This window comes from Oncorhynchus kisutch, linkage group LG12, assembly GCF_002021735.2.
Source record: "Oncorhynchus kisutch isolate 150728-3 linkage group LG12, Okis_V2, whole genome shotgun sequence".
Taxonomy (NCBI): Eukaryota; Metazoa; Chordata; class Actinopteri; order Salmoniformes; family Salmonidae; genus Oncorhynchus; species Oncorhynchus kisutch.
In genome coordinates, this window is record NC_034185.2 from 6,192,645 (window position 1) to 6,213,130 (window position 20,486).

The window sequence follows — 20,486 nt, forward strand, 5'->3', positions numbered from 1 at the left end:
CTTGTGAGGAAATGTTCCATAACCTGTACAAACAACACACTCCAGGTGGCGGTACGTCACCAACCTCGTCTCTATACCTGTACAAACAACACACTCCAGGTGGCAGTACGTCACCAACCTCGTCTCTATACCTGTACAAACAACACACTCCAGGTGGCGGTACGTCACCCTTTCAGTTTGTTTACCTACTCATAGAAGTTGTAGAAGATAAAAGGTACAACTTTTTAAAAAATGGAGATGGCCTCAATGGCGCTGCCCGTGCGTTCACAGACGCTTTAATGGGACAAATACAACGCTGCGATCTCTATACATCTCTTTGCCCAGGGGTTAGCTATTGTCCAATTGCTGTGTGACGCGATTTTACTGAAGATACACAAGACCTAGATACATGCCTCTGAAACATCTGCTTTGAGTGACAATCAACAGATGTTGCTGGCTATGAAGATATCACCTGAACACCTGTTGAAGACCTTGTTCAATTAGCATAGCCGATATGGAGCTTAGACGTTTCCTGGGCAATGGCTGGAACTTTCAGCAGAGCGACGTCAAGGTGAGTAATATTGAATAAAAAATGTGGTTAGTTACAGAATGTTTCTAATACTAAAATACCTAACAAAGCACATTTCTACCAATCAATATGTAGTAGCTAATGGATATTTAGAGTGAACAAAAATATAAATGCAACATGCAACAATTTCAAAGATTTTACTTAGATTATATAAGGAAATTAGTTAATTTAAATAAATTCATTTGGCTCTGATCTATGGATTTCACATGACTGGGAATACAGATATACATCTGTTGGTCACAGATACCTTTAAAAAATGGGCCTCACAACGGGCCTCACTATGGGCCTCAAGATGTCATCACGGTATCTCTGCATTCAAATTGCCAACAATTAAATTGTGTTCGTTGTCCGTAGCCTGCCATAACCTTCACCGCCACCATGGGGCACTGTCCACAACGTTGACATCAGCAAACCACACACCATACATGTTGTGGGGCCGGGTGGACGTACTGACAAATTATCTAAAACGACGTTGGAGGTGGCTTATGGTAGAGAAATGAACATTAAATTATCTGACAACAGCTCTGGTGGACATTCCTGCAGTCAGCATGCCAACTACACGCTCCCTCAAAACTTCTGTGGCATTATGTTTTGGGACAAAACTGCACATTTTAGAGTGGTCTTTTATCCCCAGCACAAGGTGCTCCTGTGTAATGATCATGTTGGATTATCTTGGCAACAGAAATGCTCACTAACAGGGATGTAAACAAATGTGTGGACAACATTTTATAGAAAATTACGTTTTTTGTGTGTATGGAGCATTTCTGGGATCTTTTATTTCAGCTGAAACATGGGACCAACACTTCACATGTTCTGTTTTAATTTTCTTGTTCAGTGTCATTCAACAGTCTTATTTCAGCTGTATGAAGTGACATGGGATTTTTCTACAGTGTTTTACAACTATATATTGTTACTCTACAGTCATGGCCAAAAGTTTTGCGAATAACACATTCATTTCCACCAAGTTTGCTGCTTCGGTGTCTGTAGATATTTTTGTCAGATGTTACTATGGAATACTGAATTATAATTACAAGCATTTCATAAGTGTCAAATGCTTTTATTGACAATTACATGAAGTTGATGCAAAAAGAGTCAATATTTGCAGTGTTGACCCCTTTTCAAGACCTCTGCAATCTGCCCTGGCATGCTGTCAATTAACTTCTGGGCCACATCCTAACTGATGGCAGCCCATTCTTGCATAATCAATGCTTTGAGTTTGTCAGAATGTGGGTTTTTGTTTGTCCACCCGCCTCTTGAGGATTGACCACAAGTTCTCAATGGGATTAAGGTCTGGGGAGTTTCAATGTTTTGTTCCCTGAGCCACTTAGTTATCACTTTTGCCTTATGGCAAGGTGCTCCGTCATGCTGGAAAAGGCATTGTTCGTCACCAAACTGTTCCTGGATGGTTGGGAGAAGTTGCTCTCGGAGGATGTGTTGGTACCATTCTTTATTCATGGCTGTGTTCTTAGGCAAAATTGTGAGTGAGCCCACTACCTTGGCTGAGAAGCAACCCCACACATGAATGGTCTCAGGATGCTTTACTGTTGGCACCTTGTCTTCTCCGGACAAGCTTTTTTATGGATGCCCCAAACAATCGGAAACATGGATTCATTAGAGAAAATTACCCCAGTCCTCAGCAGTCCAATCCCTGTATCTTTTGCAGAATATCAGTCTGTCCCTGATGTTTTTCCAGGAGAGAAGTGGCTTCTTCGCTGCCCTTCTTGACACCAGGCCATCCTCCAAAAGTCTTCGCCTTACTGTGCGTGCAGATGCACTCACACCTGCCTGCTGCCATTCCTGAACAAGCTCTGTACTGGTGGTGCCCCGATCCCGCAGCTGAATCAACTTTGGGAGACGGTCCTGGCGCTTGCTGGACTTTATTGGGCGCCCTGAAGCCACCTTCACAACAATTGAACCGCTCTCCTTGAAGTTCTTGATGATCCGATAAATGGTTGATTTAGGTGCAATCTTACTGGCAGCAATATCCTTGCCTGTGAAGCCCTTTTTGTGCAAAGCAATGATGACGGCACGTGTTTCCTTGCATGTAACCATGGTTGACAGAGGAAGAACAATGATTCCAAGCACCACCCTCCTTTTGAAGCTTCCAGTCTGTTATTCAAACTCAATCAGCATGACAGAGTGCTCTCCAGCCTTGTCCTCGTCAACACTCACAGCTGTGTTAAGAAGAGAATCACTGACATGATGCGTGGAATTTTTGGGGATTCAGTTCATTTGCATGGCAAAGAGGAACATTGCAATGAATTGTAATTCATCTGATCACTCTTCATAACATTCTGGAGTATATACAAATTGCCATCATACAAACTGAGGCAGCAGACTTTGAAAATGAATGTGTCATTCTCAAAACATTTGGCCACGACTGTATACATGTCACATCAATTGCAACAATATTTTTTTGGGTAAAAACCTAAATTGTCTTGAGTAGAAGAAAAAGACTTGTGACATGCTTAAATATTAAAGAATAATGTTATTGTGGCTTTTATTTTTGTCTCTGTGTCTTTTTCCTTTGCCACAGTCTGCCTTCTGTCCTCTTGAGAGTTGGAAAACAGATATTTTGATTTATCTAATCAAATAATCCTAACATACTGCAGGTATTTAATTAATTTAAGCCTACGAAATGCTTGTTTCAATTGATGTATGTATAAAAGAAACCGTGAACCAAGGCCTCTTGTATTATTGTTAATCGTGTTGATATAGCAAAAAAAAAATACACATTGTACAATTCATTATGCCCGTTTTAAAATGATATACTGGTTCATAAGGCTGCTCGACAGGCCAATTCCATTTTGATTCACATGTCTAACAGAAATGTAATTTGCCCAGAGATTCACACAACTACAGACACTTGCACATGGCAGATCTTTCTGTTTGTGGCATGGTTAGTAGGCTGCTGAAGGCCAGACTGCAGTTAAAATGTTATTTCACTGCAGTAGATAGTAGTCCTACTGCGGTTAATATGGTATTTTAGCTGTAGGTCTACTGCAGTTAATATGGTATTTTAGCTGTAGGTCTACTGTGGTTAATATGGTATTTTAGCTGTAGGTCTACTGCGGTTAATATGGTATTTTGCAGATGCTTTTATCCAGAACTGTCAACATTGATAGTGACACATATTCAGTAGAGTCCTCTGGCACTAAGAGAGAATATGTATACATAAAAGGATTAAACACACCTCTCTGACTATAGGAGTATTTTCTTACCCATGCATTTGTTTACAAGTTTCCTCATTTGTTTACAAGTTTCCTCTTCCCTAATTTGTTTTTGTTTTTTTAAAGGAGAGGAATCGTGGAAATCAAATTGCAAAAAAGGTCTATGTTGTGAGGTGAGCTTTTTGAAGGATGCTTAAATTCAGTGGGACATGCAGGGAAATATATATATATATTTTAATACAGCGCCAATCATCCTGGGTTAAACTCTCTTGTCTGGCTCTTTCTACGTTGTGAAGGGGGCTTTGAATTCAGCCGGTACGTCACTGTCCAGTTTACAGATAACCTTATAGATGACTTTCTTCCAGGATGGGTCTGAGTCTCTGGCCAGAGAGATGGCAATGTAAAACTCCTGTAGTGTGATCTCAGCCACCTCAAGAAACCTGTCGGGGACCTGTGGATAAAAGGCACAATCGGTTCGATTTCAAAAGGGCAATCTGCAATTCAAACAAAGCCGACCACCATTTTGGATAAAAAAGATGAGTGCTCGAGATCAACATTATAGCTCTAACCTATACAGACCAAGGACTGTATGATGACATCGGAGTAGGATATGGAACATTTTCTCATATACAATGTATATTCTGACACTTTTGTTGATGGTAAGGTAAGTTATACATGCTTTTTATGCCAACATAAATGGGTATTTCTTCAGCAGGAAATGAATTCATTTTTTGTGGCTCTTTTGGCACCCATCTGTTGTTCTAAATGACTTGTCATGTGCTCAGTGGCCTGAGAGAGGAGATCACAATGGTTGGGTGAGTAAACAGGCTGGCAGGAGGCTTGTTTGAAGGGGGGGGGGGGGGGGCAGAATAAACATTTCAGTCTCTGTTGATGGACTAATGAAAACTATTCTAGTCTCCAACCAGCTTTAGCAAGCAAGACATCTGACAGAATAAGCAACAACAACAAAAGTAATGAATTCTCCAACTCTACTCCTCTGAACGAACGTTGTTAATCAGGCCCAAAATTATTGGCACCCGAGATAAAGATTAGCAACAAAAAACAAAATTCAAATACTGAGCGATTTGTAAAACAAAACAAATTGATCTTTTTTTTATGCTAATATAAGAGCACAGAAAAAGGTTCACAACAAATTATCTAAAAGCTGCGGGGTGAATATTGGTACCCCTGTTTTCAATACCTGCCCTTGCGAGGATAATGGCACGGAGCCTTTTTCCTACTCTGTTTTATGAGATTCTAGAACACATTGGAAAGGATCTGAGATCATTCGTCCATACAGAATCTTTCCAGACCCTTGATGTTCTTAGTCTGCTCTTACGGACTATCCTCTTTGAATCAAACAATCGGTTTTCAATGGGGTTCAAGTCCGGAGACTGAGATGGCCGTTGCAAAATTTAGATTTTTCTGGTCAATTAACCATTTCTTTCTGAATTTTGATGTGTTCCCTTTGCTGGAAGATCCACTTGCGGCCAAGTTTCAGTCTTCTAGCAGAGGCAACCAAGTTTTGGGCTAAAATATCCTGGCAGTGAGTTAAGTTAATGATGCTGTTGACATAAACAAAGGCCCCAGGACCATTGGAAGCAAAATAGCCCCATAACTTCAAAGATCCACCATGAAATTTTAGGTTATTTTCTGCATCAGTCTAGTGTAATATCATCCAACAAGTGTAAAAAATACCTGGAGTTGGCTAAACGGCATTGGCCCTTGGATTGGAACCAGTGTTATTGTCAGATGACAATTAGAGCTCTTTGGCCATGCACATCAGTGGTTGGTTGTGTTGATGCATTTGAAGAAAATAACCCCATGCCTACTGTAAAATACCCATAGGGGAAAAAAGTACTACTGTTGTTTACTCTATAGTGTTTTTGTTGATATGATTGTAGTATATGTAGTTTTCTTGTGTAGTATTGCAGCACTGCAGTAGACTAGTATTTACTGTAGTATTTTTGTGAACATTACTGCAGTAGCCTGTAGTATTTACAATGGTATTTCTGTTTGATCTTACTTATCTACTTTTTATAAGGTTTTGTCCTTGAGGAAATCAACTGGAGAAATATTAAAAGAGCAAATTGTCCAAAACCTATAAGTTGGGCTGGGGGTCTCAACAGCTCAGTTCATAGGGTCTACCCTTTTCTCTGACCTGTTGGGAACACAATATATAGACTATACTTGGCATGCAGGTTTCTCACTCATGGGTGGCACAAATTGGGATATGGGGGTGGGGAATGGGCAGGGCATATGCAAATTATTATTAGCATATCGATACAATTTGCCGTACAGTAATACTACCAAAAGCTATATAGTAAGCACTACATGATCGATGTGGAGTATAATATTTTACAGTATACTACACAATTATACAGTAAGCACTACATGATCAAGGGAAACTAGAGTAGTATAGTATACTACAGAATACAATATAGTTCTATAGTAAGTACAACAGTATTCTATAGTAAACTGCAGTATTTTTTTTTATGTGGGTATGGTGGTGGTCTTTTGATGTTATGGGGACTACTTTGATTCGGGGACCCGTTTGTGGCTTCAAAACATCTTTATAAACAAACAGAAGTGTTTTTTGTTTTGTTTATTTGTGTGTTCACCAACTCACCTCAACTGCATTGATCTTTGTAGATGTGTACAGGTATAACACTCAAACAGAAATCTGTGTTTAGACTTCCACTAAAATACAGTACACTACATGGCCAAAAGTATGTGGACACCTGCTCGTCAAACATATTCCGAGATCATGGGCATTAATATTGAGTTGGTCTCCCCTTTGCTGCTATAACAGCCTCCACTCTTCTGGGAAGGCTTTCCACTAGATGTTGGAACATTGCTGCAGGGACTTGCTTCCATTCAGCCACAAGATTATTGGTGAGGTTAGGGACTGTGGTTGGGCGATTAGGCCTGGCTCGCAGTCGGCGTTCCAATTCATCCCAAAGGTATACGACGGGCTTGAGGTCAGGGCTCTATGCAGGCTAGTCAAGTTCTTCCATACCGATCTTGACAAACCATTTCTGTATGGACCTCGCTTTATACACGAGGGAATTGTCATGCTGAAACAGGAAAGGGCCTTCCTCAAACTGTTACCATAAAATTGGAAACACAGAATCATCTAGAATGTCAGTGTATGCTGTAGTGTTTTCGTTTTTCATTCACTGGAACTAAGGGGCCTGAAACATGAAAAACAGCCCCAGACCATTATTCCTCCTCCACCAAACTATGCAGTCAGGCAGGTAACGCTCTCCTGGCATCCGCCAAACCCAGATTCGTCTGTCGGACTGCCAGATGGTGAAGCGTGATTCATCACTCCAGAGAATGTATTTCCACAGTTCCAGAATCCAATGTTGGCGAGCTTTACCACTCCAGCCGATGCTTGGCATTGTCTATGGTGATCTTAGGCTTGTGTGCGGCTGCTCCGTCATGGAAACACATTTCATGAAGCTTAAGACGAACCGTTCTAGTGCTGACGTTGCTTCCAGAGGCAGTTTGGAACTTGGTAGTAAGTGTTGCAATCCAGGACAGATTATTTTTTATGCGCTTCAGCACTTGGTTGTCCCTTTCTGTGAGCTTTGGTGGCCTACCACTTTGCGACTGAGCCGTTGTTGCTCCTAGACATTTCAACTTCACAATAACAGCACTTACAGTTGACCGGGGCAGCTCTAGCAGGGCAGAAATTTGACAAACTGATTTGTTGGAAAGGTGGCATCCTATGACGGTGCCACATTTGAAAGTCACTTAGCTCTTCAGTAAGGCTATTCTGCTGCCAATGTTTGTCTATGGAGATTGCATGTCGGTGTGCTTGATTTATATACACCTGTCAGCAACGGGTGTGGCTTAAATAGCCCGAACCCACTAATTTGAAGGTGTGTTAGTATAGTGCTGTGTATCAGTTGTACATGTAGACTTCCACTAACACACCTGTTGTACATGTAGACTTCCACTAACACACCTGTTGTACATGTAGACTAACACACCTGTTGTACATGTAGACTAACACACCTGTTGTACAGGTAGACTAACACACCTGTTGTACAGGTAGACTAACACACCTGTTGTACAGGTAGACTAACACACCTGTTGTACAGGTAGACTAACACACCTGTTGTACAGGTAGACTAACACACCTGTTGTACAGGTAGACTAACACACCTGTTGTACAGGTAGACTAACACACCTGTTGTACAGGTAGACTAACACACCTGTTGTACAGGTAGACTAACACACCTGTTGTACAGGTAGACTAACACACCTGTTGTACAGGTAGACTAACACACCTGTTGTACAGGTAGACTAACACACCTGTTGTACAGGTAGACTAACACACCTGTTGTACAGGTAGACTAACACACCTGTTGTACAGGTAGACTAACACACCTGTTGTACAGGTAGACTAACACACCTGTTGTACAGGTAGACTAACACACCTGTTGTACAGGTAGACTAACACACCTGTTGTACAGGTAGACTAACACACCTGTTGTACAGGTAGACTAACACACCTGTTGTACAGGTAGACTAACACACCTGTTGTACAGGTAGACTAACACACCTGTTGTACATGCCAACCACCCATAAACAATGTATTATGCATACTATTTTATCCTTTGGCTGTCTGATCCACCTGAGCAAACTTAAGATGTATTTATTGGTGAAGATCTGCATTAGAAATACATTAGAGAGGTGAAGATGTGAGCAGCACAATGAATCCTAGCCTCTTACAACCATCCTGGTCGTAAGAGACCAGATTTTTTTTTTTTTACAATTTAAAAGAATTCTGTGTAAATACACTTAGCAAAACAGAATGAAAACTCTCTAGATCAGGATGGTCATATGAGGCTAAATGACTACACGAACGAGATTCTCTTTGAATACACAAACGAGATGTTTTAGCCTACCTGAAAGTCATTGGCCTTGTTGTAGTGCATGTTGAGGGCTCTGAAGAGCTCCGAGTCTCTGCTCACTGCTACGTCCCTCACACTGTTAACTCCCTCCACTCGGGCCTGCCGGGCAAACTTCTCCATCTGAATATAGTAGAACTCTCTGAAGTTACTGAACCATTTAATCAGCTGGGACGTGATACACCGAGTGAGCTGTATGGGGACGCAAAGAAAGAAAGAAACAGTAAGTACATCATGTGTTTTGTTATTTCATTGTGTAGCATTTTATTTAGTTTGTGTTGGTCATCCCACTTGTTTTTGACTGTCTTTGTCAATAAATCATGTATGAACTATTTGAATAAAAGCAAATTGCCCACAGTTATGTGTTCAGTGATTGTTTTCAATTAAGGGATTTTAGCTCAATTGGTTTGCCCATTCAGGCATTCACCCTACCAGTAGAACACGCCATAGGATAGGTCCTTCACTCTACCAGTAGAACACGCCATAGGATAGGTCCTTCACCCTACCAGTAGAACACGCCATAGGATAGATCCTTCACTCTACCAGTAGAACACGCCATAGGATAGGTCCTTCACTCTACCAGTAGAACACGCCATAGGATAGGTCCTTCACTCTACCAGTAGAACACGCCATAGGATAGGTCCTTCACTCTACCAGTAGAACACGCCATAGGATAGGTCCTTCACACTACCAGTAGAACACACCATAGGATAGGTCCTTCACTCTACCAGTAGAACACGCCATAGGATAGGTCCTTCACACTACCAGTAGAACACACCATAGGATAGGTCCTTCACTCTACCAGTAGAACACGCCATAGGATAGGTCCTTCACTCTACCAGTAGAACACGCCATAGGATAGGTCCTTCACTCTACCAGTAGAACATGCCATAGGATAGGTCCTTCACACTACCAGTAGAACACACCATAGGATAGGTCCTTCACTCTACCAGTAGAACACGCCATAGGATAGGTCCTTCACTCTACCAGTAGAACACGCCATAGGATAGGTCCTTCACACTACCAGTAGAACACACCATAGGATAGGTCCTTCACTCTACCAGTAGAACACGCCATAGAATAGGTCCTTCACTCTACCAGTAGAACACGCCATAGGATAGGTCCTTCACTCTACCAGCAGAACACGCCATAGGATAGATCATTCACTCTACCAGTAGAACACCAGTAGAACACACCATAGGATAGGTCCTTCACTCTACCAGTAGAACACGCCATAGGATAGGTCCTTCACTCTACCAGTAGAACACGCCATAGGATAGATCCTTCACTCTACCAGTAGAACACACCATAGGATAGGTCCTTCACTCTACCAGTAGAACACGCCATAGGATAGGTCCTTCACTCTACCAGTAGAACACGCCATAGGATAGATCCTTCACTCTACCAGTAGAACACGCCATAGGATAGGTCCTTCACACTACCAGTAGAACACACCATAGGATAGGTCCTTCACTCTACCAGTAGAACACACCATAGGATAGGTCATTCACTCTACCAGTAGAACACACCATAGGATAGGTCCTTCACTCTACCAGTAGAACACGCCATAGGATAGGTCCTTCACTCTACCAGTAGAACACGCCATAGGATAGATCCTTCACTCTACCAGTAGAACACGCCATAGGATAGGTCCTTCACTCTACCAGTAGAACACGCCATAGGATAGATCCTTCACTCTACCAGTAGAACACGCCATAGGATAGGTCCTTCACTCTACCAGTAGAACACGCCATAGGATAGGTCATTCATTAACAAGATACTTTTTTAATACCTGGACATCGGAGAAAAAGGTTTTGAGTACGTTGGAACTCGGGTAGCGAGTGTAGAAGAACATCAACTTGGCTTTCTTCAGGTGCTGTGTGGTCAGACCCTCCTACATGGCAGGTTATGGAGTTAACACATTCAGGTTCTGTGTGGTCAGACCCTCCTACATGGCAGGTTATGGAGTTAACACATTCAGGTTCTGTGTGGTCAGACCCTCCTACATGGCAGGTTATGGAGTTAACACATTCAGGTGGTGTGTGGTCAGACCCTCCTACATGGCAGGTTATGGAGTTAACACATTCAGGTTCTGTGTGGTCAGACCCTCCTACATGGCAGGTTATGGAGTTAACACATTCAGGTTCTGTGTGGTCAGACCCTCCTACATGGCAGGTTATGAATTTGGGGCTCCCGAGTTGCACAGCGGTCTAAGGCACTGCATCTCAGTGCAGGAGGCGTCACTACAGTCCCTGGTTCAAATCCAGGATGTATCACATGCGGCCGTGATTGAGGGCGGCGCACAATTGGCCCAGCGTCGTCCGGGTTTGGCCGGGATAGGCCGTCATTGTAAATAAGAATTTGTTCTTAACTGGCTTGCCTAGTTGAATAAAGGTTACATTTTAAAAATGGGGGGATGAAGCTAACACATCCAGGTGCGGTGTGGTCAGACCATGTCAGGTTATGTAGCTAACACAATGTACTCGAACCATGCATACATCAGAATATGAATGGATGAAAATATATTGTATTCCTAGAGTGAATCATGTCCTGTTCCCTTTGATTGTTTTCATCACAAAATAGGTTTTCACTATATTGCTACAGTTCATTATAGCCTAAGCATAGACTTCCTTTGAAAACAAGCTTCGGTTCCGGAATCCTGCCGCATCTTAAGACAGATATAATTTTTTACATCAATGTTTTTCTCTGTCCTGCAATCATTAGACTACACTCAGGTAGTAGAAGCAATTTCCTTAGGAGTAGAGATCACAAGATCAAAAGGGCAAATTCTCCCTGAAATGCATCCTACCACAGCTACTAATGCTCCCCCAAGCCTCATAGATATTGTTCTCCTGGAAAGACAGAAGAACATTGGACACTTGTTTATGGACTATCCTTGTGGGCAGAGGAAGGTTATTATTGTGAGACACTTAGCTAAACCTCAAAGACAGGCAGAAGCTTTCTTAGACACGGTATTATTGATATGAGTTGTACTACTGTATATCAGAAGCCAATTGCGTCACTAAAGAAAGCCTACCAAAGAATCTCTTGGTGGAAATGCCATGCATTTGAGAAACACAGTTCAGGCTTGACCACAACATATAACACTAATTTTACTGATTCACTGACTAACTAATATTACTGACTATAACTAATATTACTGACTATAACTCAAACATTACTGATTAACTAATATTACTGAAGCGCAGCCGCGAGCTGCCCAGTGACACGAGCCTAGACCAGACGAGCTAAATCACTTCTATGCTCGCTTTGAGGCAAGCAGCACTGAGGCATGCATGAGAGCATCAGCTGTTCCGGATGACTGTGTGATCACGCTCTCCGTAGCCAACGTGAGTAAGACCTTTAAACAGGTCAACATTCACAAGGCTGCGGGCCAGATGGATTACCAGGACGTGTGCTCTGGGCATGTGCTGACCAACTGGCAGGTGTCTCCACTGACATTTTCAACATGTCCCTGATTTAGTCTGTAAAACCAACATGTTTCAAGCAGACCACCATAGTCCCTGTGCCCAAGAACACAAAGGCAACCTGCCTAAATGACTAAAGACCCACAGCACTCACGTCTGTAGCCATGAAGTGCTTTGAAAGGTAATGGTTCACATCAAAACCATTATCCCAAAAACCCTAGACCCACTCCAATTTGCATTATCCCAAACAGATCCACAGATGATGCAATCTCTATATCACTCCACACTGCCCTTTCCCACCTGGATAACAGGAACACTTATGTGAGAATGCTTTTCATTGACAACAGCTCAGCGTTCAACACCATAGTATCCTCAAACCTCATCACTATGCTAAGGATCCTGGGACTAAACACCTCCCTCTGCAACTGGATCCTGGACTTCCGGACGGTAGCAACACATCTGCCACGCTGATCCTCAACACTGGAGCACCCCAGGGGTGCGTGCTCAGTCCCCTCCTGTACTCCCTGTTCACCCACAACTACATGGCCAGGCATGACTCCAACACCATCATTAAGTTTTCAGATGACACAACAGTGGTAGGCCTGATCAGCGACGAGACAGCCAATAGGGAGGAAGTCAGAGACCTGGCCAGGTGGTGCCAGAATAACAACCTATCCCTCATTGTAACCAAGACTAAGGAGATTATTATGGACTGCAGGAAAAGGAGGACTGAGCACGCCCCCATTCTCATCGACGGGGCTGTAATGGAGCAGGTTGAGAGCTTCAAGCTCCTTGTTAGCCACAACAACAACAAACTAGAATGGTCCAAACACATCAAGACAGTTGTGAAGAGGGCAGGACAAAGTCTATTCCCCCTCAGGAAACTAAAAAGATTTGTCATGGGTCCTCAGATCCTCAAAAGGTTCTACAGCTGCAACATTGAGAGCATGGTTGCATCACTGCATGGTACGGCAACTACTCGGCCTCCGACTGCAAGGAACTACAGAGGGTAGTGCGTACGGCTCAGTACATCACTGGGGCCAAGCTCCCTGCTATCCAGGACCTCTATACCAGGTGGTGTCAGAGGAAGGCCCAACAAATTGTCAAAGATCCCAGCCACCCCAGTCATAGACTGTTCTCTCTACTACCGCATGGCAAGCGGTACTGGAGTGCCAAGTCTAGGACAAAAAGGCTTCTCAACAGTTTTTACCCCCAAACCATAAGACTCCTGAACAGGTAATCAAATGGCTACCCGGACTATCTGCATTGTCCCGCCACCCACCAACCCCTCTTTTACATGGCTGCTACTCTCTGTTCATCATATATGCATAGTCATTTTAACTATACATTCATGTACATACTACCTCAATCAGCCTGACTAACCGGTGTCTATATAGCCTCTCTACTGTATATAGCTTCTCTACTGTATATAACCTCTACTGTATATAGCCGCTCCACTGTATATAGCCTCTACTGTATATATCCTCTCTACTGTATAAAGCCAGTCTTTTTACTGTTGTTTTATTTCTTTACCTACCTATTGTTCACCTAATACCCTTTTTGCACTGTTGGTTAGAGCCTGTAAGCATTTCACTGTAAGGTCTACTACACCTGTTGTATTCAGCATTTCACTGTAAGGTCTACTACACCTGTTGTATTCAGCATTTCACTGTAAGGTCTACCTACACCTGTTGTATTCAGCATTTCACTGTAAGGTCTACTACACCTGTTGTATTCAGCATTTCACCGTAAGGTCTACTACACCTGTTGTATTCAGCATTTCACCGTGAGGTCTACTACACCTGTTGTATTCAGCATTTCACCGTAAGGTCTACCTACACCTGTTGTATTCAGCATTTCACTGTGAGGTCTACTACACCTGTTGTATTCAGCATTTCACCGTGAGGTCTACTACACCTGTTGTATTCAGCATTTCACCGTGAGGTCTACTACACCTGTTGTATTCAGCATTTCACTGTAAGGTCTACTACACCTGTTGTATTCAGCATTTCACTGTAAGGTACACTACACCTGTTGTATTCAGCATTTCACTGTAAGGTCTACCTACACCTGTTGTATTCAGCATTTCACTGTAAGGTCTACTACACCTGTTGTATTCAGCATTTCACTGTAAGGTCTACTACACCTGTTGTATTCAGCATTTCACTGTAAGGTCTACTACACCTGTTGTATTCAGCATTTCACCGTGAGGTCTACTACACCTGTTGTATTCAGCATTTCACTGTGAGGTCTACTACACCTGTTGTATTCAGCGCACATGACAACTAAACTTTGATTTGATTTACATATTAGCAGAATCTTTTTAATACCACACACCAAATTACCAAAATGACAGAGTAGACCTATGTTTTCATCGTTTCATATTGCTCCAATGTGAAATCAGTGTGTGTTGCTTGCAATGAAACTGTCCCTGTTTGCAAATAATTAAATCTGAGATGTCATTAGATATCTGAGCAAAGTACTTTCACAAGTTAGACCTACCTTTCTACCCCAGACAGAGTAGGTCTACCTTTCCACCCCAGACAGAGTAGGTCAACCTTTCCACCCCAGACAGAGTAGAACCTACCTTTCCACCCCAGACAGAGTAGGCCTACCTTTCCACCCCAGACAGAGTAGAACCTACCTGTCCACCCCAGACAGAGTAGAACCTACCTGTCCGCCCCAGACAGAGTAGGCCTACCTTTCCACCCCAGACAGAGTAGACCTACCTTTCCACCCCAGACAGAGTAGGCCTACCTTTCCACCCCAGACAGAGTAGGCCTACCTTTCCACCCCAGACAGAGAGAACCTACCTTTCCACCCCAGACAGAGTAGAACCTACCTATCCACCCCAGACAGAGTAGGACCTACCTATCCACCCCAGACAGAGTAGGACCTACCATGCCACCCCAGACAGAGTAGGACCTACCTATCCACCCCAGACAGAGTAGAACCTACCTTTCCACCCCAGACAGAGTAGGCCTACCTTTCCACCCCAGACAGAGTAGGACCTACCTATCCACCCCAGACAGAGTAGAACCTACCTATCCACCCCAGACAGAGTAGAACCTACCTTTCCACCCCAGACAGAGTAGGACCTACCTTTCCACCCCAGACAGAGTAGGACCTACCTATCCACCCCAGACAGAGTAGGACCTACCTATCCACCCCAGACAGAGTAGGACCTACCTTTCCACCCCAGACAGAGTAGAACCTACCTTTCCACCCCAGACAGAGTAGAACCTACCGTTCCACCCCAGACAGAGTAGGACCTACCTATCCACCCCAGACAGAGTAGAACCTACCTTTCCACCCCAGACAGAGTAGGACCTACCTATCCACCCCAGACAGAGTAGAACCTACCTTTCCACCCCAGACAGAGTAGGACCTACCTATCCACCCCAGACAGAGTAGGACCTACCTTTCCACCCCAGACAGAGTAGGACCTACCTTTCCACCCCAGACAGAGTAGGACTACCTATCCACCCCAGACAGAGTAGGACCTACCGTTCCACCCCAGACAGAGTAGGACCTACCGTTCCACCCCAGACAGAGTAGAACCTACCGTTCCACCCCAGACAGAGTAGGACCTACCGTTCCACCCCAGACAGAGTAGAACCTACCGTTCCACCCCAGACAGAGTAGAACCTACCGTTCCACCCCAGACAGAGTAGGACCTACCTTTCCACCCCAGACAGAGTAGGACCTACCTATCCACCCCAGACAGAGTAGAACCTACCTTTCCACCCCAGACAGAGTAGGCCTACCTTTCCACCCCAGACAGAGTAGGACCTACCTATCCACCCCAGACAGAGTAGAACCTACCTATCCACCCCAGACAGAGTAGAACCTACCTATCCACCTCAGACAGAGTAGGACCTACCTTTCCACCCCAGACAGAGTAGGTCTACCTTTCCACCCCAGACAGAGTAGGACCTACCTATCCACCCCAGACAGAGTAGAACCTACCTTTCCACCCCAGACAGAGTAGGACCTACCTTTCCACCCCAGACAGAGTAGGACCTACCTATCCACCCCAGACAGAGTAGGCCTACCTTTCCACCCCAGACCGAGTAGAACCTACCTTTCCACTCCAAACAGAGTAGAACCTACCTTTCCACCCCAGACAGAGTAGGACCTACCTATCCACCCCAGACAGAGTAGGCCTACCTTTCCACTCCAAACAGAGTAGAACCTACCTTTCCACCCCAGACAGAGTAGGACCTACCTTTCCACCCCAGACAGAGTAGGATCTACCTATCCACCCCAGACAGAGTAGGACCTACCTATCCACCCCAGACAGAGTAGGACCTACCTATCCACCCCAGACAGAGTAGGACCTACCTATCCACCCCAGACAGAGTAGGCCTACCTTTCCACCCCAGACAGAGTAGGACCTACCTATCCACCCCAGACAGAGTAGGACCTACCTATCCACCCCAGACAGAGTAGGACCTACCTATCCACCCCAGACAGAGTAGGACCTACCGTTCCACCCCAGACAGAGTAGGACCTACCGTTCCACCCCAGACAGAGTAGGACCTACCTATCCACCCCAGACAGAGTAGGACCTACCTATCCACCCCAGACAGAGTAGGCCTACCTTTCCACCCCAGATAGAGTAGAACCTACCTATCCACCCCAGACAGAGTAGGACCTACCTATCCACCCCAGACAGAGTAGGACCTACCTATCCACCCCAGACAGAGTAGGACCTACCTATCCACCCCAGACAGAGTAGGACCTACCTATCCACCCCAGACAGAGTAGGACCTACCTATCCACCCCAGACAGAGTAGGACCTACCTATCCACCCCAGACAGAGTAGGCCTACCGTTCCACCCCAGACAGAGTAGAACCTACCTATCCACCCCAGACAGAGTAGGACCTACCTATCCACCCCAGACAGAGTAGGACCTACCTATCCACCCCAGACAGAGTAGAACCTACCTATCCACCCCAGACAGAGTAGGACCTACCTATCCACCCCAGACAGAGTAGGACTACCTATCCACCCCAGACAGAGTAGGCCTACCTATCCACCCCAGACAGAGTAGGCCTACCTATCCACCCCAGACAGAGTAGGACCTACCTATCCACCCCAGACAGAGTAGGACCTACCTTTCCACCCCAGACAGAGTAGGACCTACCTTTCCACCCCAGACAGAGTAGGACCTACTTTTCCACCCCAGACAGAGTAGAACCTACCTATCCACCCCAGACAGAGTAGGACCTACCTATTCACCCCAGACAGAGTAGAACCTACCTATCCACCCCAGACAGAGTAGGACCTACCTATCCACCCCAGACAGAGTAGGACTACTGTCAGCTTTAACTGCTGGCTACTCTTCTTCTGAGAGAAGGTCACAAGTGTTTCCCTTAAAGCTGTCTGAGTTTAAACATCTTCTATTGTACAGAAAGTGAATCACTTAATCAATTGATAATGACAGAATTAGATCACTTCCCAAGCAAAGTCCATTTTTGTCTTCTTGGCTATAGAGAGTTGTAGCTCAGCCTCTTATTTTATTTATTTATTTATTTTACCTTTATTTAACCAGGTAGGCAAGTTGAGAACAAGTTCTCATTTACAATTGCGACCTGGCCAAGATAAAGCAAAGCAGTTCGACACATACAACGACACAGAGTTACACATGGAGTAAAACAAACATACAGTCAATAACACAGTATAAACAAGTCTATATATGATGTGAGCAAATGAAGTGAGATAAGGGAGGTAAAGGCAAAAAAAAATGGTAAATACAATATAGCAAGTAAAACACTGGAATGGTAGATTTGCAGTGGAAGAATGTGCAAAGTAGAAATAAAAATAATGGGGTGCAAAGGAGCGAATGTCTGAAAGTCAAAGAAATGAAACAATGATATCCCCATTTGCATCAGAGTCAAGACTTTCCCAGGTTTTTACAGGTTGTTTCTAGCATAAAGCATCACGGAACAAAACACTGTTATATATTTTAATTTCTTTATTTAATTTGATCTTTATTTAACTTGGCAAGTCAGTTAAGGACAAATTCTTATTTACAATGACAGCCTAGGAACAGTGGGTTTAACTGCCTTGTTCAGGGGGCAGAACAACAGATTTCTACCTTGTCAGCTCCGGGATTCAATCTAGCAACCTTCCGGTTACTGGCCCAACACCCTAACCACTAGGCTACCTGCTGGTTACTGGCCCAACACCCTAACCACTAGGCTACCTGCTGGTTACTGGCCCAACACCCTAACCACTAGGCTACCTGCTGGTTACTGGCCCAACACCCTAACCACTAGGCTACCTGCTGGTTACTGGCCCAACACCCTAACCACTAGGCTACCTGCTGGTTACTGGCCCAACACCCTAACCACTAGGCTACCTGCTGGTTACTGGCCCAACACCCTAACCACTAGGCTACCTGCTGGTTACTGGCCCAACACCCTAACCACTAGGCTACCTGCTGGTTACTGGCCCAACACCCTAACCACTAGGCTACCTGCTGGTTACTGGCCCAACACCCTAACCACTAGGCTACCTGCTGGTTACTGGCCCAACACCCTAACCACTAGGCTACCTGCTGGTTACTGGCCCAACACCCTAACCACTAGGCTACCTGCTGGTTACTGGCCCAACACCCTAACCACTAGGCTACCTGCTGGTTACTGGCCCAACACCCTAACCACTAGGCTACCTGCTGGTTACTGGCCCAACACCCTAACCACTAGGCTACCTGCTGGTTACTGGCCCAACACCCTAACCACTAGGCTACCTGCTGGTTACTGGCCCAACACCCTAACCACTAGGCTACCTGCTGGTTACTGGCCCAACACCCTAACCACTAGGCTACCTGCTGGTTACTGGCCCAACACCCTAACCACTAGGCTACCTGCTGGTTACTGGCCCAACACCCTAACCACTAGGCTACCTGCTGGTTACTGGCCCAACACCCTAACCACTAGGCTACCTGCTGGTTACTGGCCCAACACCCTAACCACTAGGCTACCTGCTGGTTACTGGCCAACACCCTAACCACTAGGCTACCTGCTGGTTACTGGCCCAACACCCTAACCACTAGGCTACCTGCTGGTTACTGGCCCAACACCCTAACCACTAGGCTACCTGCTGGTTACTGGCCCAACACCCTAACCACTAGGCTACCTGCTGGTTACTGGCCCAACACCCTAACCACTAGGCTACCTGCTGGTTACTGGCCCAACACCCTAACCACTAGGCTACCTGCTGGTTACTGGCCCAACACCCTAACCACTAGGCTACCTGCTGGTTACTGGCCCAACACCCTAACCACTAGGCTACCTGCTGGTTACTGGCCCAACACCCTAACCACTAGGCTACCTGCTGGTTACTGGCCCAACACCCTAACCACTAGGCTACCTGCTGGTTACTGGCCCAACACCCTAACCACTAGGCTACCTGCTGGTTACTGGCCCAACACCCTAACCACTAGGCTACCTGCTGGTTACTGGCCCAACACCCTAACCACTAGGCTACCTGCTGGTTACTGGCCCAACACCCTAACCACTAGGCTACCTGCTGGTTACTGGCCCAACACCCTAACCACTAGGCTACCTGCTGGTTACTGGCCCAACACCCTAACCACTAGGCTACCTGCTGGTTACTGGCCCAACACCCTAACCACTAGGCTACCTGCTGGTTACTGGCCCAACACCCTAACCACTAGGCTACCTGCTGGTTACTGGCCCAACACCCTAACCACTAGGCTACCTGCTGGTTACTGGCCCAACACCCTAACCACTAGGCTACCTGCTGGTTACTGGCCCAACACCCTAACCACTAGGCTACCTGCTGGTTACTGGCCCAACACCCTAACCACTAGGCTACCTGCTGGTTACTGGCCCAACACCCTAACCACTAGGCTACCTGCTGGTTACTGGCCCAACACCCTAACCACTAGGCTACCTGCTGGTTACTGGCCCAACACCCTAACCACTAGGCTACCTGCTGGTTACTGGCCCAACACCCTAACCACTAGGCTACCTGCTGGTTACTGGCCCAACACCCTAACCACTAGGCTACCTGCTGGTTACTGGCCCAACACCCTAACCACTAGGCTACCTGCTGGTTACTGGCCCAACACCCTAACCACTAGGCTACCTGCTGGTTACTGGCCCAACACCCTAACCACTAGGCTACCTGCTGGTTACTGGCCCAACACCCTAACCACTAGGCTACCTGCTGGTTACTGGCCCAACACCCTAACCACTAGGCTACCTGCTGGTTACTGGCCCAACACCCTAACCACTAGGCTACCTGCTGGTTACTGGCCCAACACCCTAACCACTAGGCTACCTGCTGGTTACTGGCCCAACACCCTAACCACTAGGCTACCTGCTGGTTACTGGCCCAACACCCTAACCACTAGGCTACCTG

At 45.4% G+C, this 20,486-nt stretch overlaps 1 protein-coding gene across 1 annotated transcript; it reads right to left on the minus strand.

Annotated features, from left to right (window-relative positions):
• Positions 1–3,608: 3,608 nt before the first annotated feature.
• On the minus strand, positions 3,609–12,254 carry LOC109881451 (prospero homeobox protein 1-like). The gene is made up of 4 exons (XM_031837952.1): positions 12,243–12,254; positions 10,453–10,554; positions 8,658–8,852; positions 3,609–4,189 (listed from the first exon to the last, which is right to left on the minus strand). The coding sequence occupies exons 1-4, from the start codon at positions 12,252–12,254 to the stop codon at positions 4,022–4,024; spliced, it is 477 nt and encodes a 158-aa protein (XP_031693812.1). The 3' UTR covers positions 3,609–4,021.
• Positions 12,255–20,486: the final 8,232 nt, after the last annotated feature.

Bases quoted from the DNA above. Each gene is read 5' to 3' on its own strand.
- LOC109881451 (XM_031837952.1), bottom strand. The intron at 8,853-10,452 runs GTATTAAAAAAG...GTCCCCATACAG, and splicing joins CCTTTTTCTCCGATGTCCAG to CTCACTCGGTGTATCACGTC. The intron at 4,190-8,657 runs GTAGGCTAAAAC...TTTTATCCACAG, and splicing joins ACAAGGCCAATGACTTTCAG to GTCCCCGACAGGTTTCTTGA.